Consider the following 21,318-nt stretch of genomic DNA (forward strand, 5'->3'; position numbering starts at 1 on the left):
TTTGTGTCACTGGGTCTCATCTGGCACAACCCTTTTTATATTGTGTTAAATCATTTTTATTCGCTATAGAGCTAGGAGTCAATACAAAACATAAATGTCCAGCTCCATGGAAGACATATTTTAACACAGGTAACTTAGAGATGGGAAAATTAAAAGAAACTAGTTCTGATGTCAAGCTCTGCTTGAGTTTATTTTAACATTATATTGTGCCAATGACGAACTTGCTATAACTCCAACTCATAAATCTTGAAAACCTCTCAGAAAAAAGAAATCAAGGTGTGTAAAACCAAAAGTGCAGAGAAACATCATGGCATGGACAAAGATTGAAAGAAAGTATTTTAAAACAGTTAATCTAGATGCCATTATTTGAACATTTATTGTGTTCAGAGACTTTATTTTAAATACTATAAGTGTACTTCTTTGGAACTAGGTTAGTATTCAGTTGTGATTTTTTTCTCCCATTTTGTTCACTTTCAAGTGTTGTGCAAATTAAGTTCCTGATTATACTTTCATCTCAGTATGTCTTTGCTTAGAAAAGTAGTCAAATTATTTTGAGAGACTGTATTAAAAATAAATACCAAGTTGTTAATGGTAGAATAGAGGAGTTTCTGACTTCCTGCTAGGAATTACATAAATCAAGTTTCAAATAAAACAAAGCTTACAAAGCCACACTGCTGAATCCTTCTAAGGAGGGATTATTTTCAACAATGTCTGAAACACATCTACCATACAGATGATTTTCATCTTGAAAATTTCAACAGAAACGCAAACCGGAAGAATCATCTCTCTAAAACACACCAATAAACAAATTTCCACAGAAGTGCAGTTTTGTGTTTCCCTTTGACAACTGTTTTCCTTTCCCAGTGTTTAAATTCAAGCATAACTTACCAATCTTGGGTGCTACAACGGTGGGTGGTTCAGTAGGTGCTGTATTATTAAATGCAGAGACAGGAATCTTCATCTGTAGGGGCGCTCGACTGCTGGTAGCAGTATAAAGTCCTGAAGTACCCACTGTGGGCAAAGAAGTCCTTGTGGTCTGGGCAACAGGATGTGCAGTAGAAACAGCCTGTACTGCCAACGTTGTGCCTATTGACCCAGAACTGGCCGTAGAGTTCCTCTGAATACCAGGACTGGGCACAGGTGGAATGCTATTTGGTTTAGTTGTGTTAGTTGATGCCAAAGACACTGTAGTTTTGGTAAGGCTACCAACTGTAGATGAGTTTTGTACAGATATAAATTCAACATTGCCTGACTGCTGGTTAGAGACCAAAGTCCCTGTGTGGCCTTGCAGAAGTGGAGGCTGGGATGACACTGCAACAGGGACATGCAAGATTACGGGCAAAGACTGCAATGAGACAGCCACTGACTGAGTGCTTCCAGTGGGCACCTGGTTAGTGCCTACAACCGTAGCTGTGTTAGCTGTGGGAAGAACTGCTGTCGTCAAAGAGCTGGTGGAGGTCACTGGAGTTTGAAGCTTAGGATGTCCACTGACAACTGCTGGATAAGGAGCAAGACTGGAAGCTGGCACTACACATAAAAAAATTATAAAAAAAATTAAGTGTTTGAACCAAGTGGGAAGTTTCACTGCAACACAACAAATGGAAATGATTTATCATGAAGGCAGTGAGTCACTGGAACTGGTTGTCCAGAGAAGCTGTGAACGCCCTATCATTTTAAGTGTTCAAAGTCAGTCTGGACAGGGATTTGAGTAACCTGATCCTGTGAAAAGATGTCCTGGCCCGTGGCAGCGGGTTGGACTAGATGATCTTTAAAGGTCCCTTCCAACCCAAACCATTCTATAAAAGAGGTGGTGTATGATTAACCTTTTTTGCAAATAAAGGCTATAAATACTGTTTTTCTGTTGTACATTCTGATACGCAATGGCCTAGTTAAAAAACACAGACAATACTGTACTGCTTGAAAGAAGTGGCAGGAAAAAAAAAGATATATAAGGAATTATGACAAACAGGCTTGAAGAAAGCTCCAAGATTTAACTGTTGGGAACATATAAAATACAGCATTTTAAACACTCATTACAGAAATGGTAGAGCAACTGGTCCTTCACAAAACACAAGAAAAACTATGTCAGTTATGACTAATTTGCCTTGTATAGGTAGGACCTTGTATCCAGAAGGTTCTACTGAAACCAAGTATTAATGTGTCAGAGAAAATACTCACTTTTATGCAACAAAATTTCAAGATTAAATCCAAAAATCAGGAGCATAAGCTACTGAAAGCCTATATATGCCTACTGTTAGATAATTCTGTGGAAAAGATTCAGCATTCAATATTAAACTATTTTTAAAACCGAGGATGGTGAGATTACAATGAAAGTAATGAACGGTGGGTTTGAGTCTACATTCCCTATAAAATTTTAATCTAGAAATTCCATTTTTCAACATGATTCCTTTAAGAAATGGGGTTTATAACTGCCATTTAGTTTCCCACTCAATTTCTGTAGCCATTAGGTAGAGGGGAGGATATTAACATCCTACTATGACCAAATACAAAACAGGGCCTGAGTCATGTGTTTCACTTCTTGGCAGCTGAAACTCTGCCAGTTTTGCTGTCATATCTAGCATCTCCTGAAGCATCTAATTTATCCTAATCTAATTTTGGCTGGCCAAATCAACACATTTTTTCACATACCTGGTAAGCCCACTGCACAAATATAAACCAGGAATGTGGTACAGAGTTAAAAATAATGATTTTTCATGTCAGAAAAAAAAAGAAACAAAATTGGTTTTGTTCTTTTTAGTTAGTTACTTCTTTAATGGAAACCAATAAAACTTTTAAGAAATGTGTTTACAGTCCACAGGGAGTTTCTTACCTGCACTCACAGGTGCTTGAAAAGTTGCTGGTGTGCTCTCTCCTACGTTCCTCTTTGACTCAAGCATCTGCCTCACTGTGCCAGCATTTCTATGGAATGAAGTTTCAAGTAGCATTTCTCAGTAAGTCATGCCAGGTATATTTATGAACAGTACAATGGTGAAAAAATTCCCTTATTTTAGAGCTATTCTTTCCACTGAGATTTTCTAAACCCATTTTCTGGTCCTCATGGAAATTAACTTTGAATATTCTCCTACTAAAGAAGTGCAGAATTATTTGTACATTTTCAACTGCTTTCACCAAGTTTGCCTTCCAGTATGAGAATTTTCTCATTCTTGAAATTAAACTTCTAGTTTTATCCATAATTTTTAACCACTAAAACAACAGCCCAATTTACCTAAGAATACATTCAGTATTGTCAATTTATGACTTCTGTGAAAGCAAATTGAATTTTACAACTGAAGAGCAATGAAAGAAAAGGAAGAACACTTTCATTAAAAAAACTCAAAATACTGGGATTATCCATGACATTAGGTATCTGAAGTATCCTACTGTAAATTTTAACATGGTCACAGCGATGTGGTTTGCTTACCTATACGTCGCATTGTTTGTATTTGCAGTGTCAGCTGCTGCTTTCCCTGGAGATGCAGGTGCATTTGCTGAATTCTACACCAAATGAGAGAGAGTGAAAGAAAAGCCATAACAAAACAACTCTAAGTCAGCTTGCAAACTTATGCTTTCATTCTATTTCATATCCACTCACTTCTATGTAAGAGATTCATTTTCTGAAGCCAACACTGCAGGAGAACTTTACAACCCCCTGAAATTTCCTTGGTCCTACCTGCCTCCCTCTCCTATATCCTCTCTTTCCTTTTGCCCCTCCACCCCAGAATCAAGGTAATGGGATTCACTCTTATTTACACTGTACTCTTTATACTAAAGTAAATTAGATTCAATTATATACAGTTTAAGGTGTTTTCATGCTAATAACGGCTAAAGAAGCTTCTGTACAAATCAGAATTACAAACACATGTTGAAAAACTTCTTTCATATCACTGTCTTTAACCAAACCAGACAAACCTACTTTGTGAATGCCACTGAACAACCAAATCACATCTTTCTGCATATAAATTTTCTTTATTTTTCAACACAAGGTTTAGGCTAACTCAGAAAAAGAAAACCAAACCACAACACTATCTAGGTTCTTACTTCCTGTCTCTTCTTCCAGTCCTCCTTGGCTGCTCCAAACCGCTTTGTCAATCTAGCAATTTTAGCCTAAATGGGAAGAAGATGAAAACAAACAAAACCATAAATGTCCTCCCCAAGAACCATTAAAGAAATTATACAAACTGAAAGATATACAACTAACACATCAAGTCGAAGGTTATCTTCGTATGAGGGGAAATTATTCTTCCTTGAAATACAGTGCAACTGTATTATTTCAGAATAGCAGAAGGACACATCTGCATATCACAATCAAGCTATCTTACAGACAGCTTGAATTATTTCCTTCCTATTCACAATTGCACAAACCAAATCCCTCTTTCATATTCACACAAAACTCTACATATATGAAAGCCTTACATGATGTTATTAATTTGACAGTGTAGTTGATGGCTAAAGACACTGGTACACAAGTATATTGTAAGCGTCTTAGCACTTAAAAAGTCAACATAAAACATCTGGGGCAGCAAGAGGAAAGAGTTGTGTGGTAGGAACTGGTCTGGCAAACTCCATATTTTTTTTAACGCTAAAAGTATAACAGCCTTATTGTTTGAAGTTGTTATGACAGAAGCTTTTAATTGTCTAGTCGCTTCAAAATTCTTTGATTTTTGTGATGTTCCTCATGTCACCACTATGTATGTATTTTCTATAAAGAATACAAGAAAGCATGCTTCATTCACTACTAGCTATTTGTTTCCTTGCTGATTATTTAGTTTCTGGGGAAACAACAGTCAGCAAAATTCTGGCTTCATAGAGGCATTAGATATTTTCATACCTAGAATTTATTTGAAAAATGTCATCTAACAGAACAGCACAGAATGGAAGAGGAGAATGGAAAAGTGGTTTACTAGCAGCTTATGAATCAGTTTGCCAGAAGGAAGATCTGCTTTGGGGTTTTTTGATGATTAATTGGTTGCATTCCTCTTTCTGAGTTGGAAAATACAGTTTTAAAACTCAAAAGGAACATTCGTATTTGCTGCTCCCCCACCCTCTTCTCCCCTTGTGGAGCCAAAATGGCTTCCCTACTGACAACTACAGGAGACTTACTAATAAATATTGAGGAATTTATTTTTGATTTTGACCCCAGTACACAGCTGAACACACGCTCACCTGTAGTTCAGTAAACGCAGTTTTATGCCTCTTGGTACATTCAGCTTTCTCTATTCGCGTTTTCAAGTCTGCCAGAGTCTTGTCAAATATCACACACTGTAAAGTGCTAAGTTTTTCTTCTAACAGTCTCTGGATAACCTGCAAAATTATTGTATAAAAAAATAACAATGCAATTCCAAAATTTGGTAGACCATCTATAAAAATATTCTCAACTCTTAGCAAGTATCCTGCTATAAACAGAACAATGAGAACTGTTGTGCCCTGTCAATCAAATAAATCTATAGTCACCAATAAGTGTGTGGTTGCATAGCTAAGAAGTTTCTACATCTACTTTGGCAAATACAAATGGTCCCTCTTTGCCATTAATTTAAGAAATTAATTTCATTGCTGTATGATAAGTGCATAAAATCTTACTGAATATAAAAATAACAGAAGATATTTTCTTCAAGTGCAGTGTTTACACAAAGTTTTCTTCTTACTTTTTTGTTCTTGAGAGGGACACTGGCATTCAAAGAACAAAAACTAGACATTTAACAAAACCTTATTTCTGAGATGTATTTTCCCCTAGCAAAAATGCAGTGTTGCTTTTCTTGCAGAAGCTAAAAACAGAAAAAGAAAAGACTGATTTCCAAAAATTTTGATAAACTTATTACTTAAATTTTTTCTCCCTTTTATACCTTTTGCAGCACAAAAACAATGTCTTGGGAAACAAAAATAAATAAGCAACAAACGTGGTTCAGTTTTTGCCAACCTACATTTATGAAGTTACAACACACTAGCTAACTAATGGAAGAATAGTACAATTTTTTTTCTTCAAGATCATAGGTTCCTTACATAGCAATGGTGCAATCAGCTCTACAGAAATCTGCAAAATGCTATGTTGATTGTGCTCTTGTTTGGAGACACTTTCTTTAAAGCTAGGCACAAAATAAAGCGCATCACATATAAGCTACCCACGCTGAAATAACACCTTTACCAAGATTCTCATACTGGAGTCATATGAGACTTAAGAGTTTAACTATTTTATACATTTCAAATATAACTCCTGCAGCATAGTTTGCAAATTATATTTGGTCTCTTCTTAAAAGTAAGGCAATGTAGGACTTTATACAAAATAAGCCAACTTTTGTTATTTGAATTATATCCAGTGCTCAACCACAAAAAAGTGTTTGGGGGTGCAGGGAGTGGTGGGAAAGGACAGCCAATTCAAAGCTGGTAACACAAGTGACAGGTGCGCGGACGTTCTTCGCTCTGCACCTCCGTTCTACCTTTTGTAATTTTTGGTCAACATCCTTTCTGGCTGTAATTTTTACTTGGAGTTCTGCCTCATAATCTTCTTCCATGTACCGACGATGTTTCAAATGAACATCATCCATGTCCTCAGATTTGGAACGCTTTCTCTTTAATGCTTCACCTGGAACAATCAGATACAACTGCTCGTGAGGAACTCTTGAAAAAACAGATATCTGCAGAATGCCATGATTACTACAAAGTTTTAATTGTCTTCAATTTAAGTTTTTTCATTCTAAACCAGTAAGAATGCCTTTGGGAAAACAACATGCTTAATGACATCAGAGCAAAAAAACAGTCCCTTTGGTATCTATACATTACTGCCCTGTCAGTGAGTTCTGCTTTGTGATTCCCCAAATCACTACCACACATGCAAAATGGCTCTAGTACCACCATTCCCCTCTCCAGAACTTCCCTCCAGTTCTTCTTGCTCCTATCAGCACCATCCTATAATGAGATACAGCTTCTGAGAAGCAAAACAAAATCCTCTTTTGAAAAGGGAATCATCTTCTCAGGATTCCAGCTCAATTAAACTGCATCTCATTCTAACTGTGCCAGCAATGAACTGTATTTACCTGCCATGAATTTTAACCTGTACCTCCAACGTCTGACTCAAAAAACATTCAAACTTTTTTCTTACTTCTTGGGTAAGAAGTAAAAATCTAACAAAAGAACAGGCTCAAAACAGAACTATAATATAAAAGTAATTTTCATCACAGTGATGAAGCACAAAAGAACCAAAGAGACCTCATTAACTCCTCCAGCTCCTGGCACTGTGTCCAGCAGAAGATTCCTGAGGACAGGAGTGACATTTGTTTTCATGGAATCTTCAAGAAGGACAACAAGGACCCAGGGAATTACAGGATGGTCAGCCTTACCTCAATCACTGGGAACATGATGGAACAAGGAATTCTAGAAATTATGTCTAAACCCATTCAGGTGGTGGTGATGGGAATAGTCAGAATGGATTTATCAAGGGGAAATCATGCATTATCAGCTTGTTACCGAAAAAGTTGTATTTTCTTCCAAAAAGGAGTCTATGCAGCATTGGGGAAGACATTGGAAAATTCTTTTTACTTTAGTACAAAAGTGTTTTGACCCCTACATCTGTGACTAATAGTCTTGTGTCAGCTATTGTTTCCCTATTTACCTGTATCAGTGACTAGTATGTACTAGCAGATGTCTTACTTTTGAGAACAAGGATTGTGTGTCAGTGCAAAGAAGTACGTTATGACCTGGCCCTATATTTAAGATACTCTCAAGGAGAAAAGATTCATTAGAACATCTGCAACCACATCCCAGTAAGTCCACAGAACTAATTAGTATATATGCATGTAAGGAAGTGTAATGAATATGTAATAGAATTGTGATGAATATGTATTAGTGTCATGAACATGACCTGGTCTGTTAGGTTGCTGGGTGTGCATGCTTTATGGAGCTATTCTCATGCCCCAGCGTGCTGAATAAAGTAACATCAGCTTTCTAACCTAGCAACTGGTTGGAGAGTTTATTTCACGGTTTGCAGTGACAAGCCTGACAGAAGGCTATGGTGAGACAACTAGCTTGGTGGATGAGGGGAGAGCAATGAGTGCTGTTTATCTTGAGTAATGTTTTTGACACCCAAAACATCTTCAGAGACAAATTCATGATGTATGGCCTAGATAATTGGACTGGCACAACCGAGGGGCTCCAAGAGCTGTGATTAGTGGCACATAGTCCAGCTGGAGCTCCTCACTAGTTAAGTACACCAGCAGATGCTACTGGTACCAACACTAACATCTTCATTTATGACCTAGACAATGGGATAACAGGACAATTTGCAAATGATGCAAGACTGGAAGGAGCGAGTGGTACACTATATGGTTGTCACACCATTCAGTCACACTGACAAATTGGAGAAACGGCAAACAAGAATCTCATGAATTTTAACAAAAGGAAATGCAAAGTACAGCACTTGGGTAGGGATAAACACATGTACTAGTACAGGTTGGGAACTCGCTGGAAAACAGCTTTGCAGAAAAGGCCTGGCTGCTCTTCATGCACATGAAGTTGAACATGGGCCAGAAATGTACACTGTTGGCAAAGAAGGTCAACAATATCCTTGGTTGCCTGATGATGAGTATTGCCAGCAGGTTGAGGGAGGTAATTATTCCCCTCTAATCAGGACATGTGAGACTGAACCTTGACTCTTATGTCCAGTTCCGGGCTTCTAAATACAAGAAAGATGCAAGAATACTGGAGAGAGTGCAGTGTAGATTCACCAAGGTGTTTTACAGACTGAAGCACCCATCATGAGCTGGAATTGTTTAACTGGAGAAGGCCATTAGGGAAGAGTGAACAAGACAGAGCAAGTCTCTTAATGAGTACTAGTGACAGGACAAGAGAAATGGATGTAAACTGAAATACAGGAAATTCCACTCAGACATATAAAAACTTTTTTACTGTGAGGGTGGTCAAACACTGGAAGCAGAACACTGGAAGGTTGTGGAATCCCCACCTGGGGAGATACTCAAAACCTCTCTCTGGACACGGTTCTGAGCAAACTGCTCTAGTTGACCAGGTTTTAATAGGGGCACTGGACTACATAATCACTGAAAGTCCCCTCCAACCTCAATGATTCTGTGCTTCTAACACAAACCACCAAGTGAAGCATAATAGTTTTAACATTACGTACTTTTCTCTGTTTGTTTCTCTTCTTCTTTGTGGGTCTCTTCTCCTTCTTTATTCTCCTCACTCTCCTTTCTTCTCTCCTCCTTCACCTCTTCTATAAACAGAAGAAAGAACTCTATGTGTTACTTATACGTCCAAAAGTCTTATAATCGTCCTAGTTTGACTAGCAAATTTAGAATACTTATTAAAGACCATGTCAGGGAGGGGAAATAAGAATGACAGAAAGGGAATGCAGATATGAAAAAATAAGAGAATACCCTCAAAACAAAAATTTGAACTATCATCTAACACAGTAAGATTCACTTCTGAATCTGCTTAGCAATAAAATCAGAATAACTGACTATAATAACTATAATAACTGAGGTAACATAATGTTTCAGTTACCTCTGAAACGAAAAGAATGTATTTTTAAACTTAGCTAAAGTTGTCAACAAACTATTTTAGCTTATTTTTCTCCATAGGGAAAATGTATAAAAATTTCAGTAACAAATTACTAATATGTTTCTCTATTTACAATTGGCAAATTCAACCATAATCTTTATGGTAGAAAAGGCCTAGATTCTTCTTTGGTTAACAAATACAAATTTTCATTTAAAGTTTCTCGCTAATACAAATCTTGATAATACAATATCACAATAGAGGACCAGTCATTTAAAATTATACATTTTAGGAAATACGTAAATAAAGAAAAATCTGAATCCCCAAACACACAGAGGTTAAAATGAAAAATGCTAACGCTTCCTGAAAAACTTTATTATCTGTTCCATTACATTCCATTATGTGTTTCATATAGGTCGTATTTGCTACCTCCTACACTGGCTAGATATAACCTATAACTATTGTTTTTGAGATTACATTAAAATCTATCCAGAGCAACTCAGCACTGTGCTACGCACATCTTCTGTACACTTCTTCAATTTCCTGTACTTGTTTTGTCATTACACAGCATTTACTACCTTTTCTAGGGAAAGTTCGGGCTGCAAAGGTATGTTTGATGCTCAAAATTAAATTTTACTTCTATTATGAAGAACATTTGAATGATTTAAAATAAGTCACCTAATAAATCAGAAAAAGGAAGGAGTCAGAAAATAAAAATCTGAAATTATGACAATTTTTATTTTGTTAAGTCATACAGGAAATAATATTCAGAAGATAAATTCTGCAAAGCTGATTTACTTTTAAGGTAATAAAAATGGTATAGTGCCTATGCCACCTGCTTTTTAAGACTTACAGATAAGCTTCATGTGTTTAAGTGTTATAAATAAAATAGGACTCATTTACCTAAGAATCTAAAGGAGAGTAATTAAGTTCAAGAGAACATTTCCCACAATTCATAGATTTTAATATTCAGTTGAAAGACACAAATATTCCACGGGAAGATACACACACCTGGAATGTCTTTAACATAAGTTAAAAGCTTCAAAGTGAAGTTTTTTTCAGTTCTATGTAAAGGACAAGTAATGTCAGGGAGGAAGAAGTCCTTCCTTTACAAATTTCCATCACTGTGAAGAAATCTAGCTCATTTAACTAAAAGTGGTTTAAACACAATGCCCAGTTAAACCTCTCCAGTTAAGAAGGAGAAAATTTTACAACTGACTATCAGCTTATTTTTCACTGATAATTTGTGATCTTGTTATCCTGATGCTTGACAGGCAGAAGCAACGAACGCAACCCTTTAAAAAACCTGATTGTATCATCAAGTTATCACTATATTTATTACAATCACAGTTGTCTTAAGTCACACTATTTGCTGTGCATCTCAACACAAAGGTACAAAGGTGTTTTGGGGTTTTTTAAATTTTTTTTGACTGAGTGTCTGTTACTAAACAATTGAAAATACCTTGTGATAACTTATACAGCTACAAGCATTTATATCTGCTTAGTGACTGTCTGGTTGACTATTTGGATGTCAGTTCTGCTAAAATACATATATAAATGGAAACAAGAATAATCTATAAGCCTAAAAGGATTTGAACAGTATTTGAAAGTTACTCTGGACTGCACAGTCATACTCATTATTTAACAATCTTGTGACTGCAACACTGTCCTTATAGACTGGCTAGAAATGAGGTGCATAGACAGCAATCACAAGAAGAACAAAAGCGCAGTCTTCCTAAGTAGTGAATCCCTGACCAAACTCTACACCAAAGTAATTATAATAACAGAAATACAGATTTTCCCCCTAAAGCATGACAGAATTTGACTATTTTTGTTTTGCAAAAAAACCATAGATTTATGTACCTTCAACGGAATCATCAGGACTTAGACATGCTGGAGAAATGGAATGACAAACACTTTATGATACTCAACAAGGACAAATAAAGAAATCCTGCACCTGGGAAGGGAGAACCCCTGCAATGACACAGGCTTGGGCCACACAGCTGGAGAGTAGCTCTCCTTTGAGGGCTCACACAGAGAGCAAGCAAAGCATGAGCAAAGAGTGTGCCCTGGCAGCAGAGGATGTCCAGAACTCCCTGAGCTGGCTTACAGGAACAGAGTCAGTGTATCGTAGCAAGTAGTTATTGCTCTTTATTGGTAGCCTTATGCCATCTGTCAGTAAGGAGCAAGGGACTGCTTAGGGGCTGGGGACCTGTAAGAGAGGCTTGTGTAGGACGGAGAAAACAAATCTTAACAGGGACTTAAAAACTGCTTTCAGTGTCTGTTAGGTGGCTTTTAAGAAGATGGAGCCAGACTTATTGCAGAGGTGCATAGCAAAGAATAAGAGATAATACATGTAAGCAGAAATCAGAGATTCCAACCAATAAAAAGAAAAATGAACACATGAAGAAAGCCAGGTTGCCCAGAGTGGTCATCCAGTCTTATCAATTGAAGTTTTCAACACCTAACTAGATAAAGTTCTGAGCTACCTTGTCTATTTGAGAGTTGACCCTACTTCGAAAAGGAGACTGAACCTCTTTAGGTCCTCTTGTATATCATAAAATATATATAAAAAAATAAATCAAGTGAATCAAATGCAAAGCAAAATATCCTTGTTTTATTTATTAACACATTTTAGTTGGGAATAAAATATCCCTAAAGGACTGAAAGATTACAACTGAGCAATCCAATATCCATTAATGGGTCCTTCAAAGTCTGTCAGACAGAAGTCTGCCTGATTTCTGGTTTGTAAAATCCAGTGAATTAAAAATGCAGCACCATGTCTTTGTCTGCTGCATTAAAGAAACCTTTTTCTACCAATATATTCAGCTACCATTTGCTGATTTAAAGACCTCCTTAATACTCCTTTGGATGAACAAAATCAATATTCTTTTAAGGTTTCCAGTATGAAGCTCGTTTCCAAATGCTGAAATACTTTCTGCAGCAACTCTCTGAAAGTCTTCCAATATCCCTTTTTGAAGTAAAAAACAAAAATAAAAATATTATTGCAGAAGACTGGTTTCATTGGTGCTACTTAAATGGAACTTACTTTCCTATTAGTGAATTCAAGAATTTGGACAGCTTGTTCTATCACAACATAGGAACAAAAGTTCATGCTTAGTTGTTTATCTGCCACTAACATGTTCTAAAGTTCTCTTTTCAGAAGATAGGCTGTACTCTTTTAACTGTTAACTGCAGGTTTTTTTCTTAAAAGGTTGTATAGAAAAGCCTAGAACCTAGGTGTCTAGAATGCACTTGAAGCGCTAGAAATTCTGAGAAAGACAGACTTCAGATTTGCTCTGGCGGAGATACTTACTTGGTCCAACTTGACAGTGTACAGATTAGGTAAGAGACAGAACATAGCAACAGCTCCACAAGGCAAAAACAACAGTTCATCCAATCCAGGATACTACTTCTAACACTTTCATGTCAACAGCAGCTATCAAGTAGGGAGGGGTATAAGGAGGAGAAAAGAACAGTTACATACAGTCCTAGAAAACTTCCTCAGCTTTCTGAAAAATTGCTGGTGAAAGACCTCCAGAGCCTTAGGGTTTCTGTCCTTGACAGACTTCCAAGAAAATTCCTCTTCCACAGAAGACAAATGTACGTAAACTTCTACCAGTCAGTGAACTCCATATTTCTCCACATGGAAAATCACCTCTTCTTTCATGCCTTGATCCTGCCTCTCACTTTTTTCCTTTTCTCCATTTGATACATGTGGTTCTTACAGAGGAAAAGACAGGAAGTATCTAGACTCCATACCACTTGCTGTTTTCCACATCTTTGTCATATCTCTACTCCAACTATGATGTGCGTGGAGCCAAAGGTCGAAAGACACAGAACAAGAACACGATTGAAGAAAAGAAGAAAGCGTGTTGAAAGCTGATAGGTGCAAAGATGGACATTATTTGTTAATAGGTAGAAATATGCATACTGTAATTTTATAGGGTCAAGTATTGCTTGTTGATAGGTTGAAGATGCTTAGCTCACAGACCAGAAACGAAACTAGTTCCTCTATAAATAGAGGTTTTAAATAAATAAATGATTCTCTGGTGACCAGCCGGGGTGTCTGTGCCACAATTGCTACAGTTGAACACTAATCAGCAGCGTGGAGTAAGTTCAATAGCATTTCAGGCCATACTAACAAGAAATGTGTCTAGCAGAATGAGGGAAGTGATTCTCTTTTGTTGAGCTCTTCCTCCTCCCATCCGGAGCACTATGTCCAGATTTTGGAGCCCTAATCCTAAAAAATCACTGACAAAACCACAGCAAGTCCAGCAGAGGGTCACCAGAACAGTTAAGGGGAGGAAAAACATGGTATGTGAGGAACTGCTTTGCTCAGCCTCAATGAGTGAACACTAATTGGAGATTGTATCACTGCCTTCCATTACATAAAGGGAGGGCAGAGAGAAGACAGAACCACTACTCTTTGAGGTGCACACTAACAGAACTGGAAGCAGTGGACACAAGTTGGAAGATTCCAACTTAGAAAATTTTTCACTTTTAAAGTTGGTTAAATATTAGGTCACCCTGGAAGACGTTATGGTTTATCCACCCGTGGAGAAGCACAAAACTGCCAAGGTCCCTGAGCCATGTGATATAACTGGACTTGCTCTGAGTAGGAGGTTGAAATAAAGACCATCAGAGGGTGAAATTAAAATTACTCCATGATCTTCCCTGTTGCTTTTTCATGCACCTTTTCCAATTCTGTGCTATCTTCTTTGACATGGGGAGTGGGAAGGAAAGAGAATGAACAAAAACATTTAAGACCTCGGTGTCTCATGGTAAAGTTTTCCTCAGCTTCTTAATTTGTTCCCAGCATTCTTCACTTGCTTTCTTCAACTGCTATGCTATCAGTATTTCCTCAAAGCTGCCTTCTATAATCCTGGAAAATTCTTCTTAAGTGGTGAGTCAGTTCTACTTTCCTATCAATTTATGAACATTTTTGTACTCATGAGACCCATTTTGTAGATAACCACAATGAGTTTCATCTGCCATATTTATCCCTCAGTCATTCAGCATTGTAAAAATTCTTCTCCAGTCCTTCACAATATAATCAGCAAACTGTCATCTCACTACTTACCATTCATTTTAGGCAAATTATTAATTCTGTCACGCAGTGCAGTCTCTGGAACAGATAACTGCATTATTTCCTCCATGAGGACTTTCTATCTTACATGAAGACAATTTAATTTCCAAAAGTTCTTGGTAAGAAATCAATTGTGCTTGGATATCCAAATGAATTCAAATACATCAATCAGGTCTTCCTTATCACGTGCTTGTTTGCTTATCCAAAGAGCTCCAAGGTTTTCTAACGTATGATCTTTCGTTACAAAAATATGTGACAACATAGCTATTGTATTTACTAATTCCACCTGAGAAAAAGGTTCTCTTAATCTGTCCATTTGAATAAAATCTTCTAGTATCATTCTTCCATTGTTGTTTAGCCATGCTGGTTTTCATTTGGACTTCTTAATATCTTACTTCTTAACTGAACAGTTTGCACCTGTGCCTCCAACAGAGCATCTTGGAATGATCTTCATGTGGTCTCCACAGTTTTAATTTTCACAGACTCTTTCCAGAGTTATTCTTTATCTTCTAAGATAACTCTACCTGTTTTCTCGTGTAATTGTTTCCTGCCCATGCAACCTCTCTACTATTATCTTTGTTATTGCTTCTGGACAGTGACCAATTTTCATTTTATGAACAGTCTCAATTACTGTCATGCAACTGTAAAAGCCAAATTGTTATAGCTAATAAATAAAATAACTAGTCAAGAGAATTTATTTTGTCACTAAAGCCGAAAATCTGCAAAAATACCAATTCAAACTTCTGCAAACAGTGATCCAGTATTTAATGTTAAGTTCAGGCATTTTGCTCAGTGCAAAGTCTTCTGTGACCACTGTGTTTTTTCGTTGGGTAAGATGGAAAAAGCAACCCTAATGTCTCCAATAACAGAACACTTAAACTGCAGGGAGAACAAGGGTAATCAATTAATTTGTAATATTCACTTTATAAAAGCTACTTGTAACACACTATAATTTTAGACACAAGAACACACATTCTTTCTCCCTGCCTCCTCCACCTCCAGTAGTTTCTGGAAGACTTTAACTGCACAACAATGGTATCACTTTTGCAATCTCAGTGCAATCTCAGTGCAACAATTAACTTAAATAAGATCCTTAGAAAAAACTATGGAATCTACCTTATCTCTGTTTAACTAGCACAAATTCAAAGGTAAATACCAGAAAAGGAGGAGTCTGAAATATGGCTGAAGAGACATTCTTACCTCCATTTCTCTAGTTGTTTAGAGACTGAAGACTCAGAATGCCATCCCACATTAGTGAAAGACAGTCTCATCAACAGTGAAACAAGACTAGACAAACTGTGGTTACTAACTTCCTGACTGAAAAACACTTGAATCTTGTTTAAGCTATGGAATTTCTACCCAGTCAAGTATATTTAAAACCACTTGGATTAGCATGGTCATAATTTCATAAAACAATATGGGGGGGGAGGAAGAAGAAAGAAGAACAGTAAAAAAATCCAACCCCAAGATAATTTGAAACAACATCATTCTTAATCACAGATAGAAGAGCAATGTCAAGTTATCCCTAAACTATTAATCTCTTTTATTTTCTGAAGTGCAACAGTATGACAATGAATGCTCAATGTAAAAAAAAGAAAAAACAGCTTACAAAACTCTGACAATAATAGACTATAGAGGACATCCACTCAGTTTAACTTAAAAAATCTTCTGCTAACTACATGAAGAGATTAAAGTACCAGCTTCCCACACTTACCATTTAAAAGCATTAATCAGTTGCCACAGTTATCAAAGTTAGATAAACCCCACTATGAGTTAAATGAATAAAAGCCTTGCATTTTTCATGAAACTTTTCCAATACTGTCTTCTAATGAAAAAAAAGTTACAACAAATAAGAGTTGTGGCATGCCTGGATTACAAATATGTTTTCCTTCTTACCATTTATTTCCACATTAAAGAAGGCTGAAACCCTTTCTTCCCGTGAAGAGCAGTACATGAATGCACTTCTCACAAACCCTTCTGTTCCATCTCTGGCAATTACTCATCCTTTCTCTTCTTCCACCTACCACCTCACCCAAGTTTGCACCTAAATTTGCAAAGAGTATGAAAAAAAAAACCCAAAACCCCAAATCAAAACAAACCAGATGTTTAAGATGATAGTTTTTTGGCATTACTTTTATTTTTTCCTGGGCCTCAAATGCCACCCTTGAAAACTGCAAGACTACATAACATAACTGGAGGGTAACACTGCCTTTTTGATTCAGAAACATGAAACTTGTGTGCCATTCTAAGAAATGAACAAAATCCCAAAGTTGAATAGAAACTACCAATTTAAAAAATTCTTACCTGGAAGACTTGACTTGTTCGATACTACCCCTTCAACCCGTTCCTCTTTCTCATCACAGGGATCCTCTTCATCAGACAGTACTAAGAAAGCCTCTTTTGGCAGACTTTCATTGCTTTCCTGCTTGGATGGTGAACCCAAACAGTTGTCTATTTTCTCTTCTAAATCTGGGGCTGTGTCATCCACTGGAAGCAGAGAACTTTTAGAAAAACAGCTCAGATCATCTTCAGCAGGGGCTAGTTTTTCCAAAATTGGAATAATTTCATCTGTTTCCATAGAGTCAGTATTGTCCAAGATACTTTGACTTGGCTCATCTAATGTCTTCGGAACAGCGGTTTCTGAAAGACCTGCACTGCCCTCTTGTTTTTCCTGGTCAGCTTCCATACTGCTAGAGATGGCTGCTTCTCCAACAGCCTCTTCAACAGTAACTACTTCAGTCCTCTTTTCCCCTCTAGGTGAACTGGAATTAACTGTTATATTATTTGTTTCTCCCTTTTCTTCAGAAGAGTCAGTAATATCATCGACTGATTTACTTTCAGCTTCCAATGGGATGTCACTCTTTCTTTGGTCCAAATGATCTTTTGTATTATTTTGTTCATGGAAGTTGTCTTTATTGCTACCAAGCACTCCATTTTCTGTCTCACAAGCTACTGGAGTATCAGTATCTTTATCTTGTTCAGGAGTAGTATTTTCTGGAGACAGTGTTAGAGGTTTGGATTCCATGTCACTGACTATGTTTCCTGCCCTACTTTCAGGGCTTTTGGCCTCACTAATTTCATCAGAGGCTGTTCTTTCTTCTTCAGAGTTAACACACAAGTCAACTATGCCATTAACTTCCTTCTTGTCCTCCATACAGTCTGAATTGCTTAAAGGGGAATTTAAATCAGAATCTCCATTCTCATGTTTTCCATTTAACAGTTTCACTTCAGTTGTCTTCAACAGCTCCTCTTTAACCTTATAGACAGCTTCAAGTTGTTGTCGATCACTTACTCTCATTGTTTTTCGTGCTTTAAAGACTTTTTTCTGAGGTTCATCTGTGCTATCCATCTTGACCCTTAAAAAAAATTGTGAAGGTAAAAATTTATCATCATTATCTTAGTACTACTCCTGTAGCATTTAGCACATTTTAAAGTAACCAGTTTAACCGTATCAACAAAACCAAAGAAACAACTGTCAACATAATTAAAACACTACCTGACCTCACAAAAAGTGAATACAAGTTTCTATACATGTTGCACAAATACCTGTATGCAAAGATCACAGAAATCACACATTAGGCAGCAGTAGTCTGACTACACATTTTTGACTAGATGTCTCAGATACTGTACTAAGGCAAGAGTCAGCAGCCTTTCTTCTCATAAAAAAGTAAAAATAAATATAAATGGATGGACCGGGAATATTTTTATCTTTCTAAAAATATGTAATTTCATGAGTTTCAAATAGAATTAACAACTGGGGTAAATGACAGGATTTTTATATCAAGTTACTTTAAAAAAACCTTCATTATATAGAAAGAATTTCTGAACGTTTCATTAAGATACTTTCTTTTGTATAGATAAAACACACTTTCATCTTCCCTATCTATACAATGGTTAACTGAACTTGGGTTTTTAAAGCACTTTCATTCAATTTGCAATAATATTTTACTAAGACTATTTTTGGCCATAAAACTACAGGTGTTGCAGCACCTTACAGAAAAATTTCCTCTTTCAAGGAAAATGGGTGGGTTTGCCCCCTATACAATTATATTCACTCCATTCACTCACACAAATATTAAGAAAAACAAGAACATTTATTAAAAAAATTAAGAAAAATAATGATAGAAAATCTACTTTATCAAATCAATAAATGGAGATAAATTCAGCATTACCTAAGAATTTATAATGATTTTGTTGAAATACAAGAAAATCTTATTTAATTTGTTTCCATTAAACAAAGCAAATCTACAGGGATTTTTAAAATAGTTTTCCCCCATGTGGTCTTGCTTTAGAGCCTACTTTTAAAGGATCATATTGGCAATATTCAGAAGCAGAAAGCAGTTAAGGAAGTTGTTACACACTAAAGGTAACTCAACAACTGAGATCATGATTCAGCTGATGCTAACCAATTTAGCTCTACTGAAGTTACAAACCATCATAAGTTACTCCTGTCTAAGATACAGCTTTTATCAAGTTTCTCAAAAACATGCAAAAATTAACTTAGGTAACAGTAATTAAAAGACAGAGCAAGTAGGAAAAAAAATCTGGCAGTTATCTCTGTATGATTTTTTCGCCCACAAGCACCAGATAGGCAATGTTTATAACACTGATACAGCAGAATTATTAGACAAATGATGCATTTTAAGTATTTAGGATGATTCATTTTGCATCATCCCTCAATTCACTTTCATTCACAGAGCTGAGAAATTAATTAATAAACTGCATTTTGTCTTTTCAGGTGCAATATAAATTATTTTTAAAATTTTATTGATAAAAGAAAGCAGGACTATTGAGAACATTGGCTCAAATCGATGGCTTTGTGTAATCACAAGTTCAAGAGCGTTTGGACAACCCTCTCAGGCATATGGAGTGATTCTTGGGGTTGTCCCATGCAGGGCCAGGAGCTGGACTCAATCCTTGTGGTCCCTTCCAACTCAGGCTATTCTACAATTTTATGAACCAAGTCACAAAATTCAGAAAACAGATTCCACAGCCTCTAAGTAACAATTTGGTTCCACCCCATTTTGCAACCAACCTTTCCTTCAAGTTTTATTTAGGCAGTCCTAAGAGTGCCCTTTAGCCTTCTCTTGAGAGATTAAAGATGTCAAGCTCTCTCAGCATCTCCTTGTAGGTCACACGCTTAAGCTCCTACCATTTTGGTCTGCTGGATTTTTCCTAGTTTACTTGGAACAGTTTGCTTATGAAGAAAATTACTTAACATTTATCCTCAACTGCAATATTCTACATTGTAAGATAAGAATATATATTCTAAGGTACAATATGAATTCAACTACCAAGACAAACTCTAAACCCCACAATCATGACAGGTCATACTTTACAATCATAAGGCTTCTTTTACGCTTAGTTAACATGACCTGGCAAAACCAGGGACAAAGCAGAAAGCAACTTTTTGCACTTCCTATTATTAATGCAACATTGAGCTTCCCTTCCACTTTATTACAGTTCTTTTCTGCAAGACAGTCTGGAATTTTTGTATTTGAGTTACTGATAGTGCTTAAACAACACTTGGACACTCACATTCAGGAACAGATCACAGAATCACAGAATATGCTGAGGTGGAAGGGACCTACAGGGATCATGGAGTCCAACTCTTAGCCCTGCACAGGACCGTCCCCAAGAGTCGCACCATGTGCCTGAAAGCATTGTCCAAATCCTTCTTGAACTCTGCCAGGCTTGGTGCTGGGACCGCTTCCCTGTTCCAATGCCCAACCACTCTCTGGGTGAAGAGCCTTTTTCTAATCTCCAACCTAAATCTCTTGGCAGAAGGTTGTATCAGCTCTACTTACAGACTCTCAATAATACCATTAAGATATACATTTTTGCCAGTCTTAACTAGATTTTCTGAACCTGATTGTCTATTACTGCATGGCCACTACTGGGAGCAAAACATAACATCTATAGAAACACTGATCTGAAACATCAGTTTACTTGTTCTTGGAAAATGTTCTCATCACATAGCCATTTTCAGTCAGATGAAATATGAAATCCAGGTGAGCTGTTAATGCCTTTCCAGAGCTGCCTGCATGCTAAATACAGTTTCTTCATGTTTCTTCAGAAGAGAACATATTTAACACAGGAATTCTAGACCTGAAGTTACAGAACGCATGTAAAAACCTCTAGTATTTCTGAAGTGCACGTGCAGTTTTTGAAAGCACATCCCTTCTGTCTTCCCAAAAACTCAGCACGTAAGGTACATTTTTTCACATCATTACAAAAACATATGTCATGCTGTCATGCAATAGAATACTGACAGTCATACTCATGTTCCATGCATATAATCCCCTACAACCAACATGTATGCTGTTACAGATTTTTGTCTTGTAGAGCCAGTCTGGAAAGAAAAACAGAAAATGCCAGGTTTGGTTAGCCTTGAATAATTCCAAGGCTCCTAATAGGTGACTCAAGAATTAGAGTCTACTGTTAGCATAGTACGAGAATATAGGGCCTTTGCATCAAAATTACAACAGACAAATAGTTTAATCTCCCAGACTACAATGCTTCCTTTTACAGGCATTACAAGAAATTTACAAAACATACCACAGTATTCATATTCTTACTTTTCCTATCACCAGAAGATATACTAACAGATTAATATAACATTTACAAACAACTTAAAATCAGATTTATAAGTGCATCACTTTGTAATCAAAAATATAACTTAAAAGAAAGCAATATTTTCTGTTCTAATTTCCTTAACTACCTAAGCA

At 36.7% G+C, this 21,318-nt stretch overlaps 1 protein-coding gene across 11 annotated transcripts in view; it reads right to left on the reverse strand.

Moving 5' to 3' along the window:
• ATF7IP (activating transcription factor 7 interacting protein) overlaps positions 1 to 21,318 on the reverse strand; it is an 86,251-nt gene that overhangs the window by 30,237 nt on the left and 34,696 nt on the right. For 10 of the 11 annotated variants that reach the window (XM_027654103.1, XM_027654147.1, XM_027654092.1 and 7 more), the window contains exons 2-9: positions 16,895 to 17,946; positions 9,128 to 9,217; positions 6,432 to 6,577; positions 5,164 to 5,301; positions 4,039 to 4,104; positions 3,422 to 3,495; positions 2,831 to 2,919; positions 889 to 1,527 (exon numbers count right to left, since the gene is read on the reverse strand). In XM_027654103.1, coding sequence (XP_027509904.1) covers positions 889 to 1,527; positions 2,831 to 2,919; positions 3,422 to 3,495; positions 4,039 to 4,104; positions 5,164 to 5,301; positions 6,432 to 6,577; positions 9,128 to 9,217; positions 16,895 to 17,939 — 2,287 coding nt within the window. In that variant the 5' untranslated portion in view covers positions 17,940 to 17,946. The remainder of the gene's footprint in view (positions 1 to 888; positions 1,528 to 2,830; positions 2,920 to 3,421; positions 3,496 to 4,038; positions 4,105 to 5,163; positions 5,302 to 6,431; positions 6,578 to 9,127; positions 9,218 to 16,894; positions 17,947 to 21,318) is intronic. The other variant, XM_027654168.1, reaches the window with a different exon arrangement.

The sequence above is a fragment of the Corapipo altera genome, unplaced genomic scaffold (genome assembly GCF_003945725.1).
Source record: "Corapipo altera isolate COAL_440 unplaced genomic scaffold, ASM394572v1 1, whole genome shotgun sequence".
NCBI lineage: Eukaryota > Metazoa > Chordata > Aves > Passeriformes > Pipridae > Corapipo > Corapipo altera.